Source organism: Vigna unguiculata, chromosome 3 (assembly GCF_004118075.2).
Source record: "Vigna unguiculata cultivar IT97K-499-35 chromosome 3, ASM411807v1, whole genome shotgun sequence".
NCBI lineage: Eukaryota > Viridiplantae > Streptophyta > Magnoliopsida > Fabales > Fabaceae > Vigna > Vigna unguiculata.
The window spans coordinates 42,758,002-42,785,946 of record NC_040281.1 but is presented as its reverse complement, the minus strand read 5'-3'; the positions used below and the strand labels follow the sequence as shown (position 1 = coordinate 42,785,946).

The 27,945-nt window shown below is 29.3% G+C and overlaps 2 protein-coding genes across 4 annotated transcripts; both read right to left on the bottom strand.

The window, feature by feature from the left end:
* Positions 1–3,200: 3,200 nt before the first annotated feature.
* LOC114176174 (probable serine protease EDA2) lies at positions 3,201–8,089 on the bottom strand. Its single transcript, XM_028061123.1, has 12 exons — positions 7,848–8,089; positions 7,620–7,745; positions 6,652–6,807; positions 6,242–6,424; positions 6,008–6,124; positions 5,848–5,901; positions 5,675–5,746; positions 4,189–4,394; positions 3,978–4,072; positions 3,749–3,823; positions 3,486–3,569; positions 3,201–3,405 (listed from the first exon to the last, which is right to left on the bottom strand). The coding sequence occupies exons 1-12, from the start codon at positions 8,034–8,036 to the stop codon at positions 3,293–3,295; spliced, it is 1,470 nt and encodes a 489-aa protein (XP_027916924.1). The 5' UTR covers positions 8,037–8,089; the 3' UTR covers positions 3,201–3,292.
* Positions 8,090–16,593: 8,504 nt separating this feature from the next.
* LOC114176173 (B-box zinc finger protein 18-like) lies at positions 16,594–20,278 on the bottom strand. 3 transcript variants are annotated; one of them, XM_028061120.1, is made up of 5 exons: positions 19,997–20,278; positions 19,021–19,117; positions 18,820–18,935; positions 18,475–18,717; positions 16,594–17,192 (listed from the first exon to the last, which is right to left on the bottom strand). In XM_028061120.1, the coding sequence occupies exons 1-5, from the start codon at positions 20,132–20,134 to the stop codon at positions 17,094–17,096; spliced, it is 693 nt and encodes a 230-aa protein (XP_027916921.1). In that variant the 5' UTR covers positions 20,135–20,278; the 3' UTR covers positions 16,594–17,093. The 3 variants fall into 3 exon arrangements, with proteins under 3 accessions (XP_027916921.1, XP_027916922.1, XP_027916923.1); XM_028061121.1 differs by having other exon boundaries at positions 17,091–17,227; XM_028061122.1 differs by lacking the exon at positions 16,594–17,192 and adding an exon at positions 17,243–17,655.
* Positions 20,279–27,945: the final 7,667 nt, after the last annotated feature.

The following is a 27,945-nucleotide window of genomic DNA, read 5'->3' as shown; positions in this document are numbered from 1 at the left end:
GAATTTTGGTTGTATATTTTGACAAGGTATATATATATATATATATATATATATATATATATATATATATATATATATATATATATATATATATATATATATATATATATATATATAAAACGTAAAATTAAACATTAATGGGTTCGATAGCGGGTGATACAATAAGTTTAACAAACAACCCAATTTCTTGATAGTAGGTGACTTAATAAACCAAACAAATAATAAATCTCTCTTTGATAAACTCTAACCCAGGAATATGATATTATATTAAGAGGTAAATTCCAAACCTAACTCATCCTTACAAAACCGATTTATAAGATAAGGTTTGCACTCTTTTATATAATTTCGTTAGTCAATTTGATATGTCCAACATAATTAATAATCAAAATATGAATAGTTAAACAATAATAATAATTACAAGTGAATTAAATGTTAAACAATGTGAGCAATCCGAGCTCCAAAATAATGGTAAATGAAATTACATATCTAAATAAAATAAAATAAAATGCTCTCACTAACTCAATATATCTAAATTCTTAAACAAACTCATATGAGTCACATACAAAAGCTCAAAAACTTAATATCTTAGTAGATCTACTAACATATTAGTATTGGAAGTCTCATATCAACTAAAGAGAAAGTCAATTTAAAATATATAAGTGGGTGCAAATCTCACTTTACAAGTCGATTTTGTAGGATTGAATTAGGTTTAACAGTTCACTTCTTTACATGGTATCTGAGCATATCCTAACAAGATTTATTGTTTGTTGGACATATTGTTTCACCCTCTAATTGGATTGTAATTGGAACACCCATTAATATTTAGTCTCACGCCGAGTGAGGGATGTGCTAGAAGTCGCACATTGACTATAGATAAAACCAATTTAGAATATATATATATATATATATATATATATATATATATATATATATATATATATATATATATATATATATATATATATATATATATATATATATATATTATAAGTGGGTACAAACCTCATCTTATAAGTCGATTTTGTAGAGTTGAATTAAAATAAAAGTTCACTTCTTAACTATTAGTTTCAATGTGTTTTGCCTTATAGTGTGAAAATTTAACTTCAATAAGCCGATATTTAATGTAAAAAATGCTTTTAATAAGACATTTTTTTATTTCAATTATCGTAATATATCATAATTGGACATATTTTTATAATTTAAAAACAATATATCAAATTTTGGTCCTTGTAGTTGGTTAGATTTTGACAAAGACGAGAGAAAAAAAATGAAGCAATAAGAAAACACAATCTACTTTCAAGAGAGAGTTTTGTTTAAAAAAATTCCTAACCAACTACAATATACTATGTATAACTTGTATCACCAAAATTCTAATGATGATAACATACGATAAATTGGTTAAGATAAATAAAGAAAAAATACACTGTACAATAAAAAATCACATTCACAACAATATATAAATATAACATAACTATTATTGATTTAATAATATATTTATATATATATATATATAATTATTTATTTATTTATTGTATAGCTAACACATAAATTCATATTATTTTATAGGTAGAGATGTCAAAATTGGTTCCAACTTATGAGCCAATCCGGCTTATCACAGGTTCGAGTCAAGTTGGGTTGAGAAAAATTCAGTTATTTCAACAGTGGGTTGAACTTAACCCACCAACATTTTTTTACAATTTTTTAAAATCTTTTTTGTTATAATTATTTATTACTTTTAATTATATAGGTTCATAGTTTCATATTTTTAAATAGTTTAATGTTTAATTAGTTTTATTTGTCAAGTTATATATGTTGATACTTTAATATTTGATTATTATCTTTATAATAATATTTCGAGAATTAGGTAAACATTTTGATTCTACTATTATAACATATAAATTAAGTCAATTCACTTTTATTATAATACAATAAATATATAAAATAAATTATAAGAAAAAAATATTCATAAGTGAGTCAACCCACTAATCCACCAACCCGAAGTAGTTTGAGTTGGAGTGTCAAACACCATGAAGTAAAACAAGCAAGAAAGAAAAAGTATGTGCACAAGTGAATGATAATTTATATGACGCATAATTATAAAACATAGTCAAATTAATTCCTCAACTAAATCATAACACCATGAAGTATTATGTAAAAAAAAAAAAAAACGAGTAAGGAATTATTACAACTTTGAAACTCAAAACCCATTCAAAGCATGATATCTTGCATTTAAAATATAATTTAAGAAAATATCAGGATAAGTTATTACGTGATAACAAATATGAAATTAAATATGACAAATTATTACTAAATCCGTTTTACAACTAACCATATATTTTGCATATTAAATTAAGGATATTTATACTATTTCAGAATGTAATAATATATAATATTCAAATAGGTAATCACACTCTTACACTCTTACATGTTTCCATACTAATATTAAATAACTATGATATAGTAATAAATAATATCTTGAACCTTTCAACATTAAATAAAAGAGTCTATCATTTACCCTTATATGTAAAGTTCATAAGATTTAATAACTCAATGAAAACCCTTAACGAAATTTGCATACAATTATTGTATATCACAAAATCTACATAAACTCACCTCGTTAAAATTACAATTATATTTGGATATAAATGAAACCCAATCATATATGTCCTATAAATTTATCTTTAAAATTATCCATGTTAATAATCCATCCTTATATCTAAAAAGTGATTTTAATAAATATTTAAATGTAATGATTATACTAAGGATTAAACTAGTTATTTTTTTTCTTACATTTTCTTATGGAACATTATTATGTGCATGATAAATGAATAATAAAAATATAAATTCTTAAATAAATCGTAATTAAATATTTCATATTAATTAAAAATAAGATTAGTTTATAATATATAAGAATAATTCTCATTTTCAAAAAGATTTATTTTTTGAAAATGAATTATGCTTAAACTCATAATTTTTGTGCATATTTAGTTTCACATAAGAGACATTCAAAATATTGTGATGTACTTGTGATTATCAAAATCATGTTGATCAGTTGTTTGGTTGTTTTACAAAATCAATTTAAAAATAATAAATTCACGTTGGAAGAGAAATCACTTTTGATGATCACTTAAAGTTTATATATATATATATATATATATATATATGTTTGTAAATATATAATAGCTATGGATGAATATGAATTTGGGTAGCATATTTATAAGTCATAAGTCATTTGAGTACATACATACGCAAACACATTGGGTGAGTGCATGGTGAAGATACTTGTAATCAATCACATAAAATTCTTCCCTTCATCGCACTCAGATAGCCACAACTCCATATGTTTTGAAATCTGTAGCCTCACTCTGTGGACTGCATCAGGGGAGGAGCAGTTCTTTTCATTACCTGAAAAATATAAAAGAGTCGTTATCATCATACAATTGACCCATGTATGACAACAATTGGAGTACAAATGTTATGCATACCTTCAAGGGACAAAGGAAACAGAGGACATCCTCGTAAATCAGTGCAATGAGCACAATTAGAACATGCGATAGTGTAGGAAGGCACTGAAAGGTGTAATAACAATTAGATAGCATTCACTGAACAAATCAAAAGCTCAATGGCCATTGCAAAATGAAGACAGAACATTATATATATTCCATCACTGTAATAGGCGATGATGGTTCAGCACTCTTCTTAAAAATCAAGATGCCAAGAAGAATAATAAAGAGTGTTATTAACCCACGATCTGTAGATGAAGTTTGTTTGGATGCATGACGCCAAGGATCCTGTGAGCCATTTGAAAATATTATCTTTGAACCTGTTTATGTACACAAAGATGAGATCATGTCAAATTCAAGAAATAATGGAACCATGAGGGTCATATAAGCATATTCTTTATAAATTTTTGCATGCATTATTTGAATGAAGGGAAAAAAGAGAATAAACATCGAGGCATAAGCAAGTTTCTGAACCAGCAATTTTTGTGCCTCCGTAGTATAAATTAGTTGCATCCACATCAGGGAAAACGCCCTCTCCAAAGACATGTTTGCAAAGGTCCAAGTGGTATCTGTGATGTAAGGGGAAAGAACCCACAACCACAATGTTAAGATGTGTTAAATAAGAGCAAAGAATCGTGTCATTAGAGAAGTATATGAAGTGAAGAGTGAGGATAAAAGAACTTGCTTTGTGTCAAGTTTTGAGGAGCGAATACTATCATTTGATGGAGCCACTTGAAAGTTTGCAACTTCAGTGCAAACTTGGAACCACCATAATCTAGTGGAACTGTCTTCGTTGGTAGAAGTTTTTTTTAAGTAGTCCTGGTCATAAATCTTTACATTAAAACTAAAGGTTCCAAAGAAGAACTCTTTGACATACTTGGCATAAGCATCCTGCATATTGAATTATATAGTTTCCATCAGATGTGTTAGACTAAAAACACATAACTAGCCCCAAAGTGTGACAGAGGAAGGGGAAGGAATATATGTCATCACAACAGACATAGCAGGCTTGTAAGATGATTTTCATGTCGAAGCATTTAGATTTTGAACGTAGGATTAGCCACTAATAGATAGTAGAGGTGGCCATGCGAGCCGATCCAGCCCACTTAGGCCTAAACCACATAAGGTCTGCACATCCCGGGCTGGCTCGTCCCGCAATACACAATTTATGTGGGCTGCAATCACAGGTCCGTCCCGCACATCACTTGGTCCGTGGACCCGCGGACTCACCCCCCCCCCCCTTTTTTTTTTTTAATTCTTATGATAAAAATTTCTATGTTTAAAAATTGGGAAACTTTTCAGCCACATGGATAGTTTAATGTGCTCATCGGCGCCTAACCCTGAGATGTGAATCATCCAAGGCACATTAGCATGGCGTACTTCTCCAGTTTGAACCGGGGTTTGAAACCAAACTTATCCTCAGGAGGATAGATGGGGCGATTCAGGTGAGATCCAATGTAGATCCAACTTTCTCTTCACTCGTGGGATCCGGGCGATCCGGGGGGACCACTACGGCTCCTCTCTTCTCGAGAATTCATACATCCCTTATCAGTATATGGACAATTATCTCTCGAGCACAGGTTTAGGTTTAAGTTCAAAAAATTAAGTAAAGACTTTGGGAAGTTTGATGATAAATTGATAATTAACATTTTCATCATATTCATATTCATATTATGACATACACAATGCATTCTTTAAATTTTAGCGCATTACAAAATATATTATACTTGTCTTTTCTAGTTATACAAAAAGTTGGAACGTTAATGCAAGAGTTCATAAAAAAAGTAACTAACATGCACAAATACAAGTTTTTTTTTTTTTATACGGGCCGCAGGCCAACCCGCGCGGGCTTATGTCGGACTACTGCGGGCCTACGGGTTCACTATCCTAGCCCGTCCTGCATTTTTTTCGCGGGCCTACGGGCTGGCCCGACGGACCAGACTCATATTGTCATCCCTAATAGATAGTCTAATAGCAAGTATAATAATAGATTTAACAAACAACAAATTTCATTAAGATAAACTCTAATCCATGACAGTGATACTATGTTAAGAAATTGACTTTAAACCTAACTTAATCCTACCAAACTAGCTTGTAAAATAAAATTTGCATATTATAAATTAGTTTTATTTGTAGTCGATGTAAGACTTCTTTTAAGCAAAGTGAATTACCACCAAGTCCTCTCTTGCCTTCTTTGCTTTAACCATAGGATTGCATAATTCTTGAGGAGTTCCATTTTGAATCTGTAACATTCAAAAATCCATAAAAGGAGAATACATCAAAATGAATCTGAATACAAGAAAGGGAAATGACCAAGAGTAACAGCTAAAGTCATAGAGCTTACTGCTAAAGCAGCAGCATCAGCCACTAAATACATGAAGTCTCCATCTCTTTCAAGCTTCAAAACAGGGAAAAGGTGAAAATGCAACGTGAAAATCATACTAGATAGTCTACTCGGCAACGTGATTCATTAAAAAAAAAAGTAACTGAGGAACATATCATACACCATCTGCATTAAATGATGCCTTCAGTTCCTCTCCATTGGTTGCAAGTTTGTGCTCAATGAGTTGAGTAGTTTCTTGTAATACTGCTTTACATTCAGCACCTGCTGATGCACCAACCTGCATGTTAAAGATACAACTAAAAAATGGACTGAAATAAAATAAAAGGGAACTTCAAATGATTCATTCAGCATCTAGAAAAACTGGACATCAAATAAAAATCACTATCCTCTTCACCTGCTGATCATATTCTGCGTAGTTATAAACAGAATGAAGCACTGCAGAACTTGCAAGACTTCCACATGTTAAATGGGGAAACTTGAGACGGAACCATGCACTGAGTGCTCCAGCATATGAGCCACCAAAAACGAACCAGGGGTTTTCAATTTTTTTTCCACTAAGCTTTGCATTGAAGGAATTCTACGTGGAAATCACAGTAAGAAATCAAATAAAAATGAAGAGAAAAAACAAACAAAAGATGTATGTTAAACTGACAGCTAAAAAAGTATTGAAGAAATATTAACACAGAAATTGCTTGAAGAATTACCAGATATGCAGTAATCAAACAAGCACGCTGGAAACTATAGAATTTGAAACTATAATGAAGAATAGTGTTCTTGCAGTGATCTAAACAACTTCAAACTTGCCTGATAATAGTGACGAAAAACAGCCAAATCAAAAAGTGTCTGCTTGGATGAAAGATATTTTAAATTTTCTGTTTCCAAAGAGTCAAATGGTGAACTCTTTCCATAGTAGCGATGTTCTACAGAAACTATTGCTGCTCCAAACTTCTTTGCCAGTACCTATACATAAAACAAAATAAGGTATGAAGATTTGTTTATAATATTATCTTTTCATGGCAAAAGCCGCACCATTGTTCACAAATTTACAAGTAATGCCCTTTGCCAGTACCTCCATAGTGCCTATTTAATAAGTCTCAATTTCATAATTTTTACCAGTTTTCCTATTTTATTGGGAAAAGCCTTTGGGAATCAACCCTGATGCTAAAATGAGAAAATAAGTCAACAATACGGTATAAACAATGATACTTTCACCTATTTTTTTAATTCATTTTTAATTTATTATTTTAATACGCTTTTCAATTATTTATTTTGATTTTTTTAATAATATAATATAATCATTTAAAAATAATTAAAGTGACAAGTTAAAACTGAATCATAATATCGTTCTCCATTTATTTCCTACTAAAGTCCATGTGAATTTTGTATATCTACCACCTCATAAGAAGTAAATGCTCGGAAATAGCTAGTTTTGAAAACAGAATTTTTTATTTAACTTTTAAAATTTTAATAACATTTTCCTTCTATTTATGCTCTTAATTTTTGCATTAATATTTAAATAATTTTCACATATATTTATTTACTATACTAGATAGAGAAAGAAATAAATAGAATCTCAAAATAATGTTAAAAGACATATAAAATGGAAGAAACCAAAAACAGAGAGAAAAATAATACAACACAAAACTATATAACTATTATATTAAAATTATAAAAAATATTAAAAAATAAAGTAGCTAGAATAAAAAAACAGTGACTAAATAATGCGTCATGAATGCATGCAATAAAGATGTGGACCAAGATTTGCAACTTACAGCAACATAGTCATTCTCTATCCCACTCAATTCACTTTCACCGCCGATTACCAAGAAAATTGGTCCATCAGGAACATCAAAATACTCTACAAACTCATAGTATCGTTGCAGAAACTCACGCTGATCCTGCAGTGTAAATCTCATCACAACTTAAAGCTAAGAGATTCAATTCTACTTTGCATTTGCAGAGAAATAGAGAGAGAGAGAGAGAGAGAGAGAGAGAGATACATTGGGAGAGAAGTGATCGAGGGTTTGGTGAAACCAGAGGTCCTGAGTGGTGAGAAAAGTTCCCTGAGACAGTTTATTGAGCAGGGTAGGAGGAGAAACAAGTCCGTAACTGAAAGCAGGAAATGAAACAAACAGCAACAACGTTAACAGTGGTGTTGTGATCAACCAATTATGTTCTTTCATCGTCATTACTACTTTCGTTCTTTCCCTGTGAAAGTAGAATATTGTTGAAGGCGATGATATTTAAGCGTGTGGGGGTACACTGAAATCCACTGTGCATAAGAGAATAAATAATGAAAGCCAAAATGATATTTGAACACATTTTTTACACGCTTTTCACAGAGCTTACGTGGCTTTTTTAATTGTCATCGTCATTCTCATTTCTCTGTTGTTTTTTTCTGAACAAAGCAAACCTACTTTTTTTCTGAAGTGAAACATTCTCCGATCATTATCATTCTCATTCCTTCAATCGACATTTTCTCTTGTCTTTGACGGAGGTTCTATGTGTGGTGACGAGTTGGTAGATGTTATGAAGTTGTTGGTTATCAGTATATTTTGTTGTATTTGTTCTATAATATCGGTGTATTTTGTAAACTTTTTGTGGTCCACCAATGATTTGTAAATTTTGTTTGGATGACTAATGTGACTTAAAATTTTATTTAATCTACCATGAATGTGATTACAATTCACAACTATGAATCCTAATTACTTCCATAGGATAATGCACAATATACAAATAATTGGGATAATGCACAATATACAAATAATTGGGCTACATGGTATGACTTTTTATACAATTTTTTTAAATTTTCTCTCAATGAAACTTTTTTGAAAAATTAATGGGTTGTACTTCTGATCTATCACCAATGTGATTACAACTCAACCCTAAGTGCATCCATAGGATGATTATTTTGCAAAAATAAAAAATAAAGGTTTAAATATCTTTTTCGTCCTCATTTTCGTAATGTTTGTTGTGGATGGTCCTCATTTTTACCAAATGTTTAAAATGATCCTCATTTAATACAAATATTTGAGTTGGTTTAAAAATAAGACTTAATTAGTGATTTAATCCTCTAATTTATTGGTTTGGTTCATTTTAGTCATCTTACTTTTTGGTTCAATTTGGTCTTTTAATTCTTTAGAAATGTTCAACTTGGTCTTTTCTGTTAAGTTGACGTTAACGACTGTACATGTCACGTGTCATTTTGTAACATTTTCATTTTTAAATTTTTTTAATTTTTTTAAAAAAATTTAATTTAAAAAAAATGTCACATGTCACATCATGTCAATTTGTGAAATTTTTAATTGTTTTTAATTTTGATTTTATTTTTTAAAGGGTTAAATATATTTTTGATTTCTTAACTTTTCGTGAATATTTAAATTAGTCTTAGTCACTTTTTGAAATTTTGACCCAATTTAGTCCTCAAACTTTAGAAATGTGTGAATTTAGTCTTTTTAACCAAAATTTATTAAGTTTATTTGACATTTCATACATGTTTCATGATAGTATTTGAATTAACATTGAAGCGAATATGTGTCAAACAATGTAAATAACTTAAATACTATCATGAAATATGCTTGAAACGTCAAATTAACTTAACAAAATTTAGTTAAAAGTACTAAATCCACACATTTTTAAAGATGGGAGACTAAATTAGTCAAAAGTTTCGAAGAGAGACTAATTCTAATTTTCATTGAAAGTTAAGAGATCAAACACATACTTAACCTTTTTTTTCTTTTAATTTAAAAAATGTGCCACATGTTAGGCTAACGATGTCTGTTCTCAATTTAGTTCCTTTACTTACCCTTTTGATTCAATTTAGTCCCCCTATTTTTTAAAATGATTCAATTTTATCCTCTTCAATTTTAGACCAAATTAGTAATTACGCTTAATTACGGCTTATATATACATGTTAAAATAACTTTTTATAATTTATACATTAAATTACTCCACTTAATATTCAAATTATTTTGGTTTTTACAAGTGTAAAAAATTCCAAGAGTAAAAAATTACAAGTGAAAAGATGTAAGAAATAAAATAATGAGTATTTAGGAAAGGATTTTAGTATAAATCATAAAAAATTATTTTAACATGAATATATAAACTGTAATTAAGCTTAATTACTAATTTTGTCACAAATTGGAGATGACAAAATTGAATTATTTTAAAAAATAGAGAGACTAAATTGAAGACAACCACAATTATTCTAACACATGACATAATCACGATTTGCCACATGAATGAATTAAAAAAAATTCAAAAATAACAAAAGTAAAAAAAATTCATGAATTGATACGTGACACGATCATAATGTGACACGATCATAATGTGACACGTGGCAGTTTAATTTAAAAAATATATAAAAAAATAAAATAAAATAAAATTGAAAGTTTCACAAAATGACACGTGACATGTACGGACACGGTATTACCATCAACTTAATAAAAATGATCAAATTGAACCTTTTTCAAGAATTCAATGACCAAATTGAACAAGAAAATAATGAGAGGACCAAAATAAACCAAACCAACAAATTAGAGGACTAAATCACTAATTAAGCCTAAAAATAACAATGATATAAATTCAAATATAAAATTTTAAAATAAATTTAAATAATTTTATAACATTTAAAACAAATAACTTTAAAATTTGAAAATAATTTGAAATAAAGTTGAATGTGATGTATAAATTTAAATAACCTTAATTTGGTAAAAAATATATAATAGCACTATCAATTTGAATAAAAATATAATAAACATATTTGTATAAAATTTATATAAAAAATAAATTTTGTTTCAATTTAAAGAGAGAAGAAATTGCCCATTTTTCAAAAAAATTAGGACTAAATTGAAACAAAATAAAAATGAAGAGACCAAATTGGGACTGAGAAAATGACATATGGCGTGACAGTGACACGTGGTCTTGTCACTATCACATTGATAATGTTAATTTTTACCATTATTCAAGCTATATTTTATTAGCAAAATCATCTCTTCCAAAGCTTTTAACCTACTTAATCCTCAATTTTACCTTACTTTTGTAAATAAGTACATTTTGGATTAAAATTGATCTAAATATACCACTAATCCCCATTTTAGTGTTCTTTTTGTAGATGGGAAGCTTTGTTCCAAAAACCCAAACAAGTGAGTGATCATGAGTAGCAAGAAGAAGCCAAAAAGACATTAAATGTAGAAGACACAGTAATCGCCTGACGCCACAAAGACATCGCCAGGCGACACATTCTTCTAGTGCCAGGCGCCAGCCAGGCGCAAATCAGCTTTCCAGCAACTCACCGCCTGGCGGCAACTGGACACCGCCGGGCGGTACACGCAAAGTTTCAGCACTGTTTGGTGGCTTGTGCCTGGCGGTGAGAGGCTTCCGCCAGGCAGCAGTTTTCGCTGATGTGTCAAGTTGGCCCTTTTTCTTCTGTTTTCGCGAGAGAAAACGAATCTTGGACATTTTGGAGCTCGAGCAACGCGATTTGGAGCACTTGGAGGTCTGCTAGGGTTAGTGGGAACTACCCTTTCTTCCTCTTTGTAACTCTTCCATTTCCATTTTGTAAGCTTGAGCTCTCCATGACAATGGAGAGCTAAACTCATTTTTGTTGGGGTTAGATGTAGCCACTGAACTTTCATGTATTTTTGAATGATTTGAATATATAAATGTTTTTTCCATTGATTGCTAGTATCTTTGTTGATGTGCTTAAAGCTTGCTTTGTTTTGACTATTCATTCCATGATATTTGGGTCATTAGGTATTGGAAAATATCTCTTGAAACCTAGAATTGGAACAAAATACCTAATGAAACTTGTATCTAGGAATGGAACTTGATCCATTAGTTGTCTTAAACCCTAATTTGTAAAGCGGGTTTGTTTATTTAGGGATTCAAGGAATTGGCTCTAAATAAGGAAACCTAAGCTCATTCAACTAAGGGATTAGGGTTTGAGTAAACTTGTGGGTTGACATTATTAATTAATGGAGAATCATGAGAATGAAGTAGGTGAAGTCTAACTCCAACAATATCAATCCATTGCATTTCTAGTCTTTACCATTTTCTAGAGTCTTCAAATATCCAAGTTCAATTTTACTTGTTTATGAAATATTTACTTTCTTGCATACAAAAGCCCAAATTATGAATTTATTCATTAGTTTAAATTAGTCACTAATTACACAATTATTTAGTATATACGATTCTCTTGGGAAACGATATCCCGGTCTTACCGGTTACTACTTGCGCAACTTGGTACACTTGCCAAAGTCTTAACATACATCACACTGTCACTGCCACATAACACAACATCAACTTGACACGTGGCAAAATTTTAATTCTCTTAAAAAATAAAAAATAAATAAATAAACCACAAAAATATTGGTAATAATCCGAACCATTCATAAACATCACACCAAATATTATTAAAACATTTATAGCGCCCACATAATAAGTAGCTATGAGGCAACTACTAAACGAGAGTTTGAAAAAATATAGAATAAAAATACACAAACAAGAACTAGTTTCAACGAAAAAGCAGAAAAAATCGAATTCGTAAAGAATACTACTCCTAGACTTCCTAATATGAGACCTGATCCAAGAAAGATTAAAATAAAATCATGTAGCGATTCAGACAAATCCATCATATGTAAAATAAAAAATAAATAGAAATTTCATGACCTTATTGATATGACTAAGAAAAAACTTGTTAAATACACTCAGGGTCTGATTACATCAAATCTCTTAAATAGGGACAAAATTGAGACAAATAAAGAAAAAAAAAACCAAATTGATATTTTCTAACAAAAAGGGAACCAATAACATAATTTAACCAAAATTATATTTATAAAATTTGTTTATATATATATATATAAATATTTAATCATATAAATATTTTCTAAGTTTTTAATTGATCAATTAGTATTTTCAATTGAATAAACTAAAATAATTATCATATTTAAATGTTAAATTACTCTATTATAACTAATAATTGAAACCTAATTTATGCATATTTTTAATTTTATTAAATTATTTTTAATAAAGTAAATAAAAACGGATCAATCTCTCGCTAATTTGGTGGCCTAAGTGGGTCGAGCTTAACAGGTTGGTAGGTTGAAAACCTCAACCTGATCTGCCTCAGATTGACGTACTGACCCTAGTCCAATTTGCCTCCCATACTTTTTACATTAGTATATTCTAATAATTAACAATGTACATTAATAGATTGGAACAAATAAATCTAAGACCTGAAGTACCATTTTCCTATGAATATTGTCTTCGTCAATTATCATACTAGAACGGACTCAACTGTCACAAAACCACGACACCAAAATATTTGACAAAGGTTGAAAATATTTAACTTTGTTTTACTTACATTGGTGTACTCAAACATATGTTTTTCCTATGAATATTATCTTCGTCAATTATAAATATTATCTAATCATACTAGAACGAACTCAACTATCACAAAACCACGACACCAAAATATTTGACAAAGGTTGAACATATTTAACTTTGTTTCTTACATTTGTGTACTCAAACATATGTTTTTTCCATTATGTTTCGAAATACAATCCCACAACTCAATAATCTCACAATCATATCTGCAACACTCACACAACCATATACATACATAATTAGTTCAAAATCAAATATATATATATATATATATATATATATATATATATATATATATATATATATATATATATATATATTTGTTCATGAAAGTCGTGCCTGAAAACACGATCTTTGTTAATGAAGAAGGTTTTTTCTTTCTGTTATTCTATTACAGTATATTACAATGACAATATATATTTTATGTCATGCTTATTATTTTTAATTTCCTTCAAGTACTTTTCGTGAATATAAATAACTACATTTCCTTCAATTATTAAAATCTTAAAAATAAAAACAACAAAATTATAACAAAGCATTTATAATTATTATACACTGAAATCGTATTGTTAGTTAAACACGACTTTACTTTTTGACAGAAATAAAATCCTTCTCAAGAAAAATCGTGTTCTCAACAAAAATGTAACTTATGTTATTTGAGTTTTGAATCCATTACTTTGATAACGATGTTGTTCACTATTTTGAGCATTGATTATATATCCCTTGGAACAAGTATAATGTGTTATATATATTTTAAGCGTTGAATTATAAGAAAATTTGAATGAGTCAAAAATATTATGTTCTTAGTGATTAAACAATGTATTCACGATTCTTTATGCGAAAACTAAGTGACAAATAATATGCATTAGATATATATAATATTTTATGTGTTATAAAGCGTTTTGTGTCTTAATTACTTGATCTCAGATAGTTTTTGCGAAGGTCCATGTGTCATAATACTAAGGATAAATCCTCCTAGGATGTTACAATAATTAGCAGGGTTTAGGGTTTGCTAACTCATCAATGAAGGTTTACCTATATCAGTTTATCATTAAAAACTCAAAAGCTCTTCATTCAAGCTTGCATGTCACAACTATGGTGATGAAAACTTACTCTTTAAACTTCAGGCACCAACAGATAACAACACCCATCAACAAAACTCATCTCACCTCGTTTTAGGGTTTCTCCTCCTTCAAGTTTGTGACACGACAACACCTCACACATAATGTCAATTAGGTTTTCTTCTCTTTAAGGTATTGTTCTTTTCCTTCTCTTCTCCTCGCTGGTTTTCAGTTTTGTGCTATTGCTAAATATGATGTAAGAATGTAGATATTGTTTTGTGTTGAAATTTCAAATTTTGTTGTGGATGAGTTGTGATGAAATGTGTATGAGAATGAGTTTTCTTTGAAAAGAAATGTAAGGTTAGTTTTTAATGGCTTGTTGATGGGTTTCTTAACTTCAGGAAAGTATTGGCTTGTTTATAAAAAAAAATATTTTCATTTTTTTTTATAAATGTTATGACTGACTGACATATTTGCAGTTATTTGGAATAAATCAAAATAAATAACTCACGAATATTATAAAAGCTGGCTTATTCCGATTAAGTCAAATGTGAAATTCATTTTTTATGATGTTTTTACGAAGAATAATAATATCTTGTATCTTTAAGTTTTATTATTGATTATATATATATATATATATATATATATAGAAATTTCATCATTTTTAAGTGCCTATAATATTTTTGAATAATCAGATCAAATCCTGGAAGCGATTCAATCCATGAAAACAAGTGCTTTCTTGGAAAGATGTTTGACAAAATCGGAATTTCGAAGAAAAATATTATTGATTATGTTGTTTTTCTTTATTACTATATATATTCTTCCAAATTATCAGATATGGTCCTTTTTTTTCTCAATATTTCCACTACTTCAATGCATTTGACCGTGTGTTCATGATTTTTGAACTTGTAACCAAGATTTTTCTTATCTCTAGTCCCTTAATTTACTAGTTAACCAACATGGAAAAATAGCTCAAAATAACACAATACAATGATCTAAATCTCTAAAATATTTGTTATTTTCTTATCATGTATTTATTTTCTTGTCATACATTACTTCATGTGACAATATCATTGCACAAAAATATGAATAAAATATTAATTGTTATCTTTCAGAAACTTAAAATTGTCATATTTAATTAGAATCTTACAATAATTAATTCTTCAAAGTTTTTCTGTTTGTCCATGCCTTGAATCATATAGTTTCAAGAATTTCAGTTGATAGGTTATGTTGCTTAATACTTTTCTAATAAATTATATTTGTTTAAACTTTGTGTTTTTTATTAGAATTTAGCCGATTAGTATTGTCAATATTATCTATAATTAATTGTTCGCTAAATTATTCATCAATTGAACCTAAATTCCTTTCACGCTGAGTAACAATTTTATCAAGAACACCACATTGAGATTTTGAGATTGAGTTAATTTTTTGAACATTTATCCTTTGCTTGATTTTTTTAAACCAAATTCTTATATTATAGTTTATATTTTCAATTGAAATTCTATAAAGTATAACAATATAATCATAAAAATATAAGAAATATAAATACAAAAATTGCAAAAGTAAATAATATAGAAAAATATGATTTGATAAAAATGACAATAAGAAAGAATTACACATTGATATTTCTTAAACAACATTTTCATATCAATTATTCAATTGAGATAGCAAACACTCAAAAAAATTCAAAGAAAAATTTAATAAACTTTGGAATATAATATTAATAGTAATAATATAGAGAGGGAGGATCCAACAGGGAGAGAGGGACATAATTTATGGTTCAAAAACTGGCTGAGCATAAAGGTTGAAATAAGTTGTTTTGATATACGTTTTACGAGGCATTTTAAAATTTAGGTCCACTTAAAGGTTTGACTTTTACATTAAAAGAATTGAAAGTATATTTAAGAGTAACACTTTTACACATAAGAAAATTCTCTTTAAATATGTAAATAGACCTATATATACTTATATACAGAGAGAGCTTAATTCTTTAGATAGACCAACAAATATATAATATTAAAATATTACTCTAAAGGTGTTAATATAACAATTCTATCATTAAAAATAATATTTAAAAAAATCATTCTTTAATGTCCAGATTATGTAACATTAAATCAAAATATATTCAAAAAATCAAATATGTTTAAAACCATTTTTTTTCTGGTCAGGACTGAATGAAGTAATTGATTCAAACTTTATCAGTATCTGAACCAAACTAAATGGACTTTTCTGCATGTTTTGTTTTGACTTGTTATTATCTTGACTTTTTAGACCCCATTAATTTTCTCATTAAATAAGAAAAAAAAAATTAAACTCACATTAACAAGAAAACAGAGAAGTATGGTGCTTACACACTGGTTTCTCTGTCATTCCATTATATATACCTTTCGAAGCATATTAACCATAGGGTAGTATCCCTGCTGAACTGGACACTGATTTAAAGTGGAGGGGCCACAGACTCAAATGGAGTAATGCCAACCAAGTTCCACGTTTTTCATCCACGTGTAGTCGTTGTTGTAGTTGGTGTTTTGGACCATGACAATAAAACGAGAGAAAATTTGCACCATCTTTTGTTAGGATGTCCCTTTCTTGAGTTTCAAGAAAGATGTGCTCCAAAGCAAAGAGATAAGGGTCATGAAAGTAAATGAATGAAAAGAAAAGAAAAATGGAAGAGACAATTAGATACTGAATATGTTTCGGTTCCCCGAATGGCTGAGAGACACATATATAAGTAGTTGCAACTGTGAGGGTCATCATTATAGCAGTAAATGATGGTGCCTCTCAAACATAGACAAGTGCTCAATAATTCAATATTTTCCACATGTGTAATAAGCCATCACAGTGTCTTGCAAAGATAGACAAGTAAAGCAGGAAATCAAGGCTACTTCTACTTCCAACCTTGAAACAAATGTCTCAATCAGTCAATCAGAGAACTAAGAAAAAAAAAATAAGAGATTTCAGATGCGACAATTTCTAACACCATAGGTGGTTTGTGTAAGAAATATAAAAGATACTAACATCTAATTAATTGTCATGAAATAATGATATATGAATAAATAAAAAGATTAATTGGCATTATTTCAACATGTTGGCATTTTCAATGGCATAAAAGACCTTCAAACCTTAAAAGTTACCACACAATCCATTGCATGGGGATTAAAGATTTACAGTTAACAATGCTAAGCAGTCACATATGATGTGTTAAAATAGGAATTGGTCTCCACCATACTCCTCAAATGACTTGATGATCCAGCACATTTGAGAGAATAGGATTGTGAACAGAGTAATGCATGAGAAATATATAAAGCCTTTCCTCTTTAAAGATATCTGGTGTATGATCCTGTTGCAACTGCATTTATGGCTGCCAAGATAGACAAACATTCCTGAGAAATGTGTATGCCACTACATGTCATGCATACTGTAACATACAAAAGTTATATGGTTCTACTTTACTTTCATAGTCACTGGTTGACTGCACTCCAGATGAAAAGACCAAGGATATAGAATGAGAGTCATAAAAGGGTCTTTTAGTTGTTCTCTGTATTATTATTTACTTCTACTCTCTAAGCAAACAATGGTTAAGCAACAGACGAGCAGAAATTTCAGTGTTGTTTGGCAGAACATTGACCAAGCATTACAACAGGTTCTTACAAGATAGAGAAATCAATTTCTATGTTTAGCCAGGATTTACTAGTCCCTGCTTCAGAAGGAAGAAGCAATTCCTAAAAGTACGTAAAATTCCTTTTTACCAGTGTAACTTTTCTTTACGTCAATATATATCTGAAGGATTTTCCATCCCACAGCTAGGAAAACATACTAATAGTCCTTGAAGATTGCTAAACTGCTTATTCACTAAGCAACTAGGTACACTAGATTGAATGAAGCCATGACAGCCATGCTTTAAATGCCGTTTAGTTAATCGGTTGACACGATAACTACTTGAAAACAACACAATACTAGAGATGAATGCAACAACAATTACGAGGCAATGATCCAGGTTCAATTGTAGTAAGATGAAATTCTGCTATTTGAGCCAAAATTTCATAAATTCATTAATCTAGTCAGACTTGAAAGAGGAGATGAGCTTGCAATATATGCAAGTATCTGGAATGATTCCATTTATGTAACAGATCATACTTTCTAACTAGTCAGACAAAATTTACTTTCCAGGCATCCTAACCTGATTATTTGATGTTGGCTCATGTATTCTCTGAGGCTTCATGTTCAAATCAATCATTTTGGTTCCCATCATGGCATGCTCATCAGCATTTGGTTCTGGCGTCAGAATCAGAGGCATCCTGTGATTTTGCTGTTTCTCTCCCATTTTTATTTTGGGTAGTGCATTTTGCCCTCTTTTAGTCTCACCTGGATCCAGAGGTTGTGAAGCTGGGTTTTCTGACTTACCAGGTTTATCTCCTGGAAACTATGTTGCAAGCAGACATTAAACTTTTTTTTAAACAAAAGGCATCACTAAGACCCTCCTAAACCGTGGCCAATTCATGTTTGCAAGGAGAGGAATACATACCTCAACTCTCTGCCTAAATAGAAGATATCTTTCATGTGTCCTTTTACCTCCAACATGAACTATCATATCACACTGCAAACAGAGGGAACTTCCATCTGTCTCACAATAGAAGAAAGCTGCATCCAGATTCAAAGGAAGACAGCAAATGAGGAAAAAGAAATATGAGAATCAGAACAAGGATAGTGAAAGAAGAGTATCTACCAGGTGCATTCTCACAAATGTCGCAGCGCGGCACGTCACTTGGACTTGCTAGACCAACCCTTACATGCCGGCTTGCTAGCTTATTACACATGTGAACCTGCCATTCCAACATAGTTTAAACTTTGAGCCACTGCTTGAAAGATTTTTACCAGGAAAAGCCAAGACTTGAAGTAAACCAACTTGGATTTCATAACTACCCAAGTCCAAAGAAAGATAATTTGACAAAAGCATTTACCTATCACGAAGCAATAACAAAATAGGTGAGTCAAATTCAAGTCCTTCAATTTGAAGTACCACTTACAGATAACAGCTCACAGGTACTTATTTTTAACAAGGAACCTTCTGCTTTCTCCAAGTTCAGCCAATGATTCCAACATTTTTTGACATAACCAAGTGGTATTCAGAACGCAAGCATCGGCACAACACAAGAGTTGCGCCTCGGTAACCGATTCGCAATAGATTCAAATCTTGAAACAACCTCTTTTACCTCGAAAAATATAAGGTCGTGTATAATCCGGAAGTATAGTTGACCCTTTTCCGTACTTTCGACAACGAGAAATTTTCCGACACCAAAAGACACGTTATCAACCAGGTGGTATCAAAATTCACAGGCCTAACCAATTTCCCTTCGCAGCAGATTGATCCACTAAGTAATAAACTGTCCCCAGATGTTACAACTACATACTAAAGGGAGGATCGAACCATCGACTTGGTTAAGGTTCAATGATTTCAACATTGTTAAGTCTCAGTCAAAGTTTCGTGGATGAAAAAGAGAAAAATTTCCACTAAACGTAACAAAATTGCTAAAATGAATTTATAAAAACCATGACAGGTTCAGAAAAGAACATAGTATATAACAGGCATTGAGGGAGCAACATGAAGGAATAAGAAAAACAAAGTGTTGAATGATGAGAGTTTGCATATAGTAGAGAAGCATAGTTAATGAAGCAAGAAAGAAAAGAGTGGAGAATTGCACCTTCTTATCACAGGCACGGCATAGCGCGGCCTCATCGGCGGCGCAGAAAACGATAGCGGCGGCGCTCTCACAAGCATCACAGAGCGTTCGCATAATTGAAGTTGAAGGCTTTGAATTTGAAGGTGTGTTGTTTTGCATGATCCAAGAGTGAGAGTTTGTTTATTTATTGTTAAAAATTCATAAGAAGTGACACAATAAATGTGTGTTTGTCAATTTTGTTGGCCTCAGAGATTACTTCTCAGCCACAAATCGAAAGGCACTCTGTTTCGGTGTGGTGTGGTGTTGTGTTGTGTGGCTTTGACAGCACCTCTCGCATTATTCTCCGACTCATATCGCACCTGGGTGGGACCCATTTAATGCTCTTTATTTATGCTTAAACTCTTAATCTTTGCTTATACTCTTATGTAAAACATAAATTATAACAACTTCTTTTCTGCATGTAATTTCTTAATAGTTCTTATTTTCTCATTTTTTTTATTAGGATTCTTTTCTTTCCATTTTATACATGTTTTAATTTTCTGTTTCTGGTTAGCAGTTTAACAATCTATCGAACTTTTTCTTCTTTTCTTTTTGTTTTTACTTCTGTTCATAAACTAAATATGCTATTAGATTCAAAATATATACTAAACTCATGATACTTGTTTTGTCTAATAATAGGTGTCATATGTGACAAACTAATAAGTGTTAATAGAATGTTTTTTTTAAGGATAAAATATTCAATTGGTTCTGTTTTTTTTTCAAAAATCTCAAAAGTTTTAGTTAGGTCCATATTTTTGAAAATGCGTAACAATTAGGTCCATTATGTTAGTATGATGGTAGCTATGTTAAAGATGTATCACGTGTCAACTCCTTATTTATTTATTTATTTAATTTTCTTATTATTTTAAAAAAAAATTGTTCATGTCACGTGTGATATTGTGTCACGTGTGAAGTCAGTAAGGTAACATGTGTAAAGTCATTGTCAAAATAACAAATATATGGACCAAATTGAGATTCAAACAATAACTTGACACGTGTCACCTTACTGACTTGATACGTGACACAATATTGATGTGACATATGACATGAATAATTAAAAAAAAATTAAAAAAAATTAAAAAAGAAGGAGTTGACACGTGGCACATTCTTAACACCGTTACCACCATACTAACATAATAAACCTAATTGTTACGCATTTTAAAAAATATAGACCTAATTGAGACTAAAAAAAAATCTTAGGACCTTATTCAGATTTTTGAACAAACGTTATTAATGGAGTATTTTAACTTTTTTTTTTTATGCATTGATATGTATTTTTTTTATTGTTGTTGTTGCACGGATGAAAAATTGTATTTTTCAATTTTAATTATTTTTGTTGATTTGTGTCTTTCTTCAACAAAATTCAAAATCTTAGATCATAATATCGCCTAGTTTTGATTCATTCATTTTAAGATTAGATTTCTCACTTTTCTTTTAGTTTCATTTTTAAGATTAACGTTTCAAACATAATTTACTCTTAAAATCTCTTTGACACTTACTTTTTGTTTCACACCTACTCGAATCTTCTATGCTATATATATCTAATTGGAACTCTCTACTCACTCAAACACTCTTGAGGCATAATCACTCTTGGATTATGAGGAGTTAATTAGTCTTATCATTTTATTAATTGAATTCGGATGTAAGAAATGTTAAATTCTCAAAAAGATTATTTAGTTCAGATCAATAAGATTTTAAGGTAAAATCATATCTTGAGAAAAAACATCACACTTAACACTAGTTGGGACTATATAACTAGTGTAAAATATCACACTTTATATTGATTGACAATTCAACTTTAGTTGAATAGTATAACATTTTACATTATAACACATTATAATCTAAGTTGAAACTTCAATGCTATTTTATCAATTGATGTATGATAGTAATAATTATGTGGTACATTTAATTAAACAAAAAGACAATTCTCTAACGCCTAAAAATTTACAAAACCAAAATTAATTTTATTGATATAAATTACTAAAAACATTCATTTTTAAAATAAGATAAAGCTCATTCTTTATTTTATATTTTTTCCATCTTTTCAATGACTTAGTTAATTATCATGAAATCATCTTCTCTCATTCTCTTTATTCTTCTTTTTTGCAAGAAGATTTTGTCAATTCATCTTCTTGTTGCTTCCTGTTATATTCACACTTCAAATTACAAGTAAAAATTGATTATGAAAGAATTGTTAACACTACACGTGAAGATTGATAATTGATAAATCAATTCAAGCACTTTGACATGCTGTTCACTACCTCACTTAATCACTTTATTTGATTAAATTTAGGTAATTTCATTTTTATAAACTAATTAATCTTTTCACTTTCACAGTTTATTTTTAATAGTTGTATATCATTCCTTTATCATTGTTATTGTATGTGTGAAACAATATAATTGTTATCATCATTTTTCCAAAATAACTATAGGGATTCAAAAATCTAGTTGTATTGTTGCTTCAGAACAAAAAAAAAAAGTCAATCCTTTTCCTCCTAAAGACTCTTCAACTCCTTTGTACCCATTTTCTCTCAACTTGTCTCCTTTTTCCCGGCCATTGTTCTCCTCTTTTCTGATTTCTTTTACTATTACTCCTTAAAACAAAGGTTGGAAACTGAGACGGTTGCAGAGTTCTCTAGAGATCAAACCGAACATTCTTTTCCTTCACGTAAGTTGATCTCCAACCTTCGTTCTATTCCCGTTTTTCCATTCTGAAGCTTTCATTCCGTCTTGGGATCTTGTAGGAGCCTCATTTTCATCTATGTACTATTGTATTTCAGCATCGTAGGCTACTTTGGGGTTGTGGTGCTCATCTACATTTAGGGCTTTCTTTCCGTCAAGAGTAGTATCAGTTCCAAGGTAAGGGAAGCTAGGTTTTTCATTAGATTTTGAAATAAATTGCTTATCTTGGACTTTGATTGTGTCTTGGTATGTTGGATTGATGAGTGTGTTGAATTGTGGTTTGTTTATATTTTGGTGTTGCATGTTGAGAGTATGTGAAAATCTGCTATTCTAATTTAAGCGAGAATTTCTAACTTAAACGATATTAGTCTCATCCAAGCGAGAAAAATCTAGCTTAAGCGAGAATAGCAAAATTCCACTTTGCTCTCTGTTCAAGTTTTAGCTTAAGAGAGAATTTGTAACTTGAGTGAGAGCAGTCTCGTCCAAGCCAGAGAAATCCAGCTTATGCGAGAACCTCCTAAGCGAGAGACATCTAACTTAAGCGAGAATTGTTGCATAATTTTAATTCCTTATTTTAACTTGTGATTGAATAAGGTAATGTTAAAAATATGATGTATGAAGCTATGCATGAATGATGTGGCATTTTTTTAAACATGTACTTGATGTGTTTAGCATGGAATGATAATTGTTCAAAGATAACATGTGAAATGTTGATGATAAAAGAGTTTCAAGGGAAATGCTTGGTGATAGTGTGGTTAGTGTGTGCCTTGATATATGAGATGTCTACATAAGGAAGATATTGTGAACTCTAATAATCACTCACACTCATGTAGAGTAGCGTGATTATGTGGTGAGAGAGATAAGAGGTCCTAGTCTCAGGAGGTATTTGAGCCTGAGACGCATTGGGACAAATTTTGTGATTGATTGGGTGATAACCCCTTGCGGCTAGATCCTACAGAGTTTAGAAATCAACACATGTACATACTTCCTTAGAATTCTATATCAAGTGCATAATCCGAATAATCGAGTGAATAATCAGTTGGATGTTTAATTGAATATAATTTTGTGAGTTAATGTTTCTTTTATCCATGTATGTACTTCTCGGGTGATGTACCTAAGTATTTATATTTATGTATGAATGTTTAAATACACTAGTTTACCATTCTATTTGTGTTTTGTGTTTGCTTGGTATTTCTTTTTGCAGTGATCACCATTATTGGTGTGAACAAATAAGAAAACACTAGCTGATCATGATTAGGTGGAAGATAATGTTGTTGGATAGTTTAGGTGTTCAATCTGTTCCCTTCCTTGAGCACCTTTTTTGGAAGATTTCCTTTACGCCTAGTTTAATGCTCTTTATATGAACATCTTTTTGAAAAGGAAGAAATGAAAAGAAGAAATAATAGAAAAAAAAGGAAGAAATTAGAGCTATGAAGTTTTTCTCATCTTTATATTGAGAAGGAAGAGCACATAATATATATTTGTGTTCACATTTTATTATTTCAGTTTTACCCTTAATAATTATTTTAAAAATATTTATTTTATATTTAACCGTTATTCTAAAAACCTCTTTTGCTTTTAATAATTATTTTAATTTTTTTTTTGCGTACATATTTTATTTTTCAAAGTTATATTTAACAATTATTTTAAAAATTGTAATTAATATTTCTTATCGATCTTAACTCAAATTTATGTAAAAATTAAAAATTGCGAACACACATGCACGCATGCGCGACAATGTCTATCTTTTCGATTATTAGCTCAAGAATGGACAAGGTGGATATGGAAGTATATTTAAAGATATCTTCCGGGCACATTGAAGGTGACTATAAAATTGTTGAGTCCAGTAGAATTTCAGCAAGAGGTTAGATGACTTTGTTTTAGTTTGATTTCATATTTTGTCCATCATCCTATTTTAGTTAATAAGACTCTTTTTTGTGTGGTTGGTTTTGTAATATAAAATATATTAAAATTAGTTCGGTTGTTAACTTATATGTGAACAAAAAAAAAGTTAATTTAACTGATTGAGTATTGCAGTTTCAACATCCCATTTCCTTTTTATTTTTTCAATAATGTCTATATATCGAGTAATCTCAAACCTTAACTGATTTAGATTTATCTATCATCTATTTTAAAGTTTATAATTAAAAAAAAACTTAATATATTTAAGGGAAAGTCACCTTAGATATAATTGTACTTTCTATTACTCATGATTAAGACTAATTTCATAATTAAAATCCATAACCATTTTCAAACAAATCTTTACATCTTTTTTAACTATAATAATTAACAAACTGAATATATTTATTTGACATAATAAACAATTATTTTCTTACACATTTACGATATACAAAAATAATGATTCAACTTTTACAAATTTAATTGATTAAAATGTTGTTATAAATATACATCACCAATAATTATTATCTACCTATCATTTATTTAGTATTATCTAATATGCATCAAAATAAAAGTTTTTTATCTTAATATTTATCTTTAAAAAAAAACATGCCTTAAGAATACATACTAACCAAGAAGCATATAAGTTAACACATTAATCCACACCCTCCTAACAAAGAACATGAATCTTTATAACTTTAGTCCTGAAATTTCTGTATATACTAAGTTCTAACATAAACTTTGTTTTTCTATTAAATTTTATTTAATTAATGTTTTTAATTAATCATAAAAAATATAAGCTCGTAACATTCAAATCTTTCATTACATTATTATGCCTAATATTATAATCAGTATTTAATATTCATAACATACATACGATATATAATAATATATAATGAATAATTACTATACTATTAATTTCATTAAATTATACTATTTAAGATTATACTTCTATATACTTAACTCAATTTTATCCTTAATTATTATTTTAAAAATTAATTATTTTATAAATAAATAATTTACATTTTAACAATTAATCTAAAAACTTCTTTTATCTTTTTTAAAAAAAGTTTATTGTACATATTTTATTTATCTAATTTCATATTTAAAAATTATTTTAAAAATTAATTATACACTTCTTATTATTTTTATTGATTTTAACTCAAATTTTTATAAAAATTAAAAAAATAACACACGTAAATAACTTATGTATTTTTACTAATATATATATATATATATATATTATATATATATATATATATATATATATATATATATATATATATATATATATATATATAAACTTCTGTTACTAATAAAAAAATTGTATGGATAAATTAAAAGACTATCCAACAACTGGCTGATCAAGAGTTATCTTTTTACTGTTTAAACTATTATTCAAGTTAGGGATGTCAACGGGCGGGTAGGGTACGGGTAGTAGTTCCTCGTACCTTATTCGCTGGATAAATATATGTTTCGTACCCGTATCCATATTTGTCGGGTATCCGTTATGCGGGTATTCGCCTATTTTTTTCATATCCGCAGGTATCCACTGGTACCCGCGGGTGTTTGCAAAATTATTTAGAAATAAATATTTAATCATAAATTCAAATAAAATAAAATAAAATACATCATTGTCATAAATTTTAAATAAAGTTCAAATAAACTCAAGTTGATACAAGTCCAAATAATTGTATAAGTAAATATAAAATGACGTTCAACACAATGGAAATTCTTTAATTAATGTTTTGATCAACAAATTCATTCTCTCTGATTGATTCTAAAAAATAAACAAATAATAAACATCAATTGCCACGTGTCATGTATTCTTATTTTGATTTCATCATTTGGCAACAAGCATACCATAAACGTCATTGTCTATATAAGGTTTGATGTATATGCCCAATTTCAAAGAAAGAAAAAAGAAAAATGTCAAGGGGTGTAAGTTTAGCGGGTACGGGTATCCACGGGTACGGATACTATGATATTCATACCCGCCCCGTTAACATGCGGGTATCAAAAATACCCGTACCCACAGGTAGCAGGTATCAATTTTTAGTATCCATTTTCTATCCGTTGCGGGTTTTATCCGCGGATATTTACGGGTACTGATTTTTTTGACATCCCTAATTCAAGTACACCCTCCATCACTGATAATAACCGTCTAAACTATTATCCAAGTTTACAGTTCTGTTAACATAAATGCACAAATTTGCACAAACAAATAAAATAGCTTAATTATTAAAATTATCAACTTCCTCTAGTCTCTCTTGATATTATTAATGGTGTCAAATTTGCTCGAAAACCATAAGCACTAATTCAATAATATGTCAACTTTTGAATGACCATCCTATTTAAATGATTTTTAAAATGAAAGTACATTAGCATCAACTAAGTTGACATAAAATAATATATATTTTTAATATTAATTTAATTTACATTAGTTTGGTGGGTGCTAATGACAATAAATTAAAAATGATTAAATATTTTTTTTTTCATAAATTATTATAAAAAAATGTGTTTCGTCTATAAATTAAATTTTAAAGTATTTCATTATGTAAAACATTATCTAAACAAAAAAAATTGAAGTAATTTGTTACATGATGGAAAGCCTCCTTCATAAAATTGTGTTTTGTGTATAAATTAAATTTTATGTAAAAAATTATCTCAACAAACAACATCAGAAGGTTATTTGTTACATGGAAAACTTTCTATATGTTTGTTGAAAAGGATGTTTTACATGGCTTTTATAAAATGTAAGAACTAAATATTTTATAATTTAGTTTAGGAGTGAATCACAGTATTTTATAATAGTTTGTAGATAAAAAATATATTTAATTCATTTAAAAGTAGTTTCTCATACAAGGTCTTTCCATCTTACAAAAATAAAATATAAACAAAAAAATGAAATAAAATGAAAATTATAGTGATAAAGGAGATAGGTAGGAATGAATAGGAAATGTAAAAGAATTTATAATTGTGAATAATTTATAAAGAGAGTGAAGAGAAAGATAGTGAGAGAAAAAAGATACATCCCAATATTTTACAAATACATTAACTATTTATTTTGTGAAAAAGTAGAAAAAAAAAAAAAACACACTGGTCTACTTAGGTCAAATTCATGTGATTTTTTTCTTCTTCATATTTTTTAAACCCTATCCCTAGCAGGTTAAAAATATCAGGCCTTGAACAGTCCTATCTTAAAAGAGTGAAGCATGTGTCCTTGTTCTGTACCTTATTTGGTACATTGGAATATATTTGAATATTATGTAAAATAATATTTTGTTTTAGAGTGATGTTTGTAATTTTAATGGTATTTTGTGTTAAAAGTTATATTTTTAATCATGAGA

What these genes read in the sequence shown, in the direction of transcription:
- LOC114176173 (XM_028061120.1), bottom strand. Translation starts at nt 20,134, where the DNA reads ATGCAAAACAACACACCTTCAAATTCAAAGCCTTCAACTTCAATTATG. An exon ending in GCCGTGCCTGTGATAAGAAG is followed by an intron (nt 19,118 to 19,996) that starts GTGCAATTCTCC and finishes TTGGAATGGCAG; the next exon opens with GTTCACATGTGTAATAAGCT. An exon ending in AGCCAACATCAAATAATCAG is followed by an intron (nt 17,193 to 18,474) that starts GTTAGGATGCCT and finishes ATTTGTTTCAAG; the next exon opens with GTTGGAAGTAGAAGTAGCCT.
- LOC114176174 (XM_028061123.1), bottom strand. Translation starts at nt 8,036, where the DNA reads ATGACGATGAAAGAACATAATTGGTTGATCACAACACCACTGTTAACG. An exon ending in TAGAGAATGACTATGTTGCT is followed by an intron (nt 6,808 to 7,619) that starts GTAAGTTGCAAA and finishes TTTTATGTATAG; the next exon opens with GTACTGGCAAAGAAGTTTGG. An exon ending in CATCATTTAATGCAGATGGT is followed by an intron (nt 5,902 to 6,007) that starts GTATGATATGTT and finishes CCTGTTTTGAAG; the next exon opens with CTTGAAAGAGATGGAGACTT.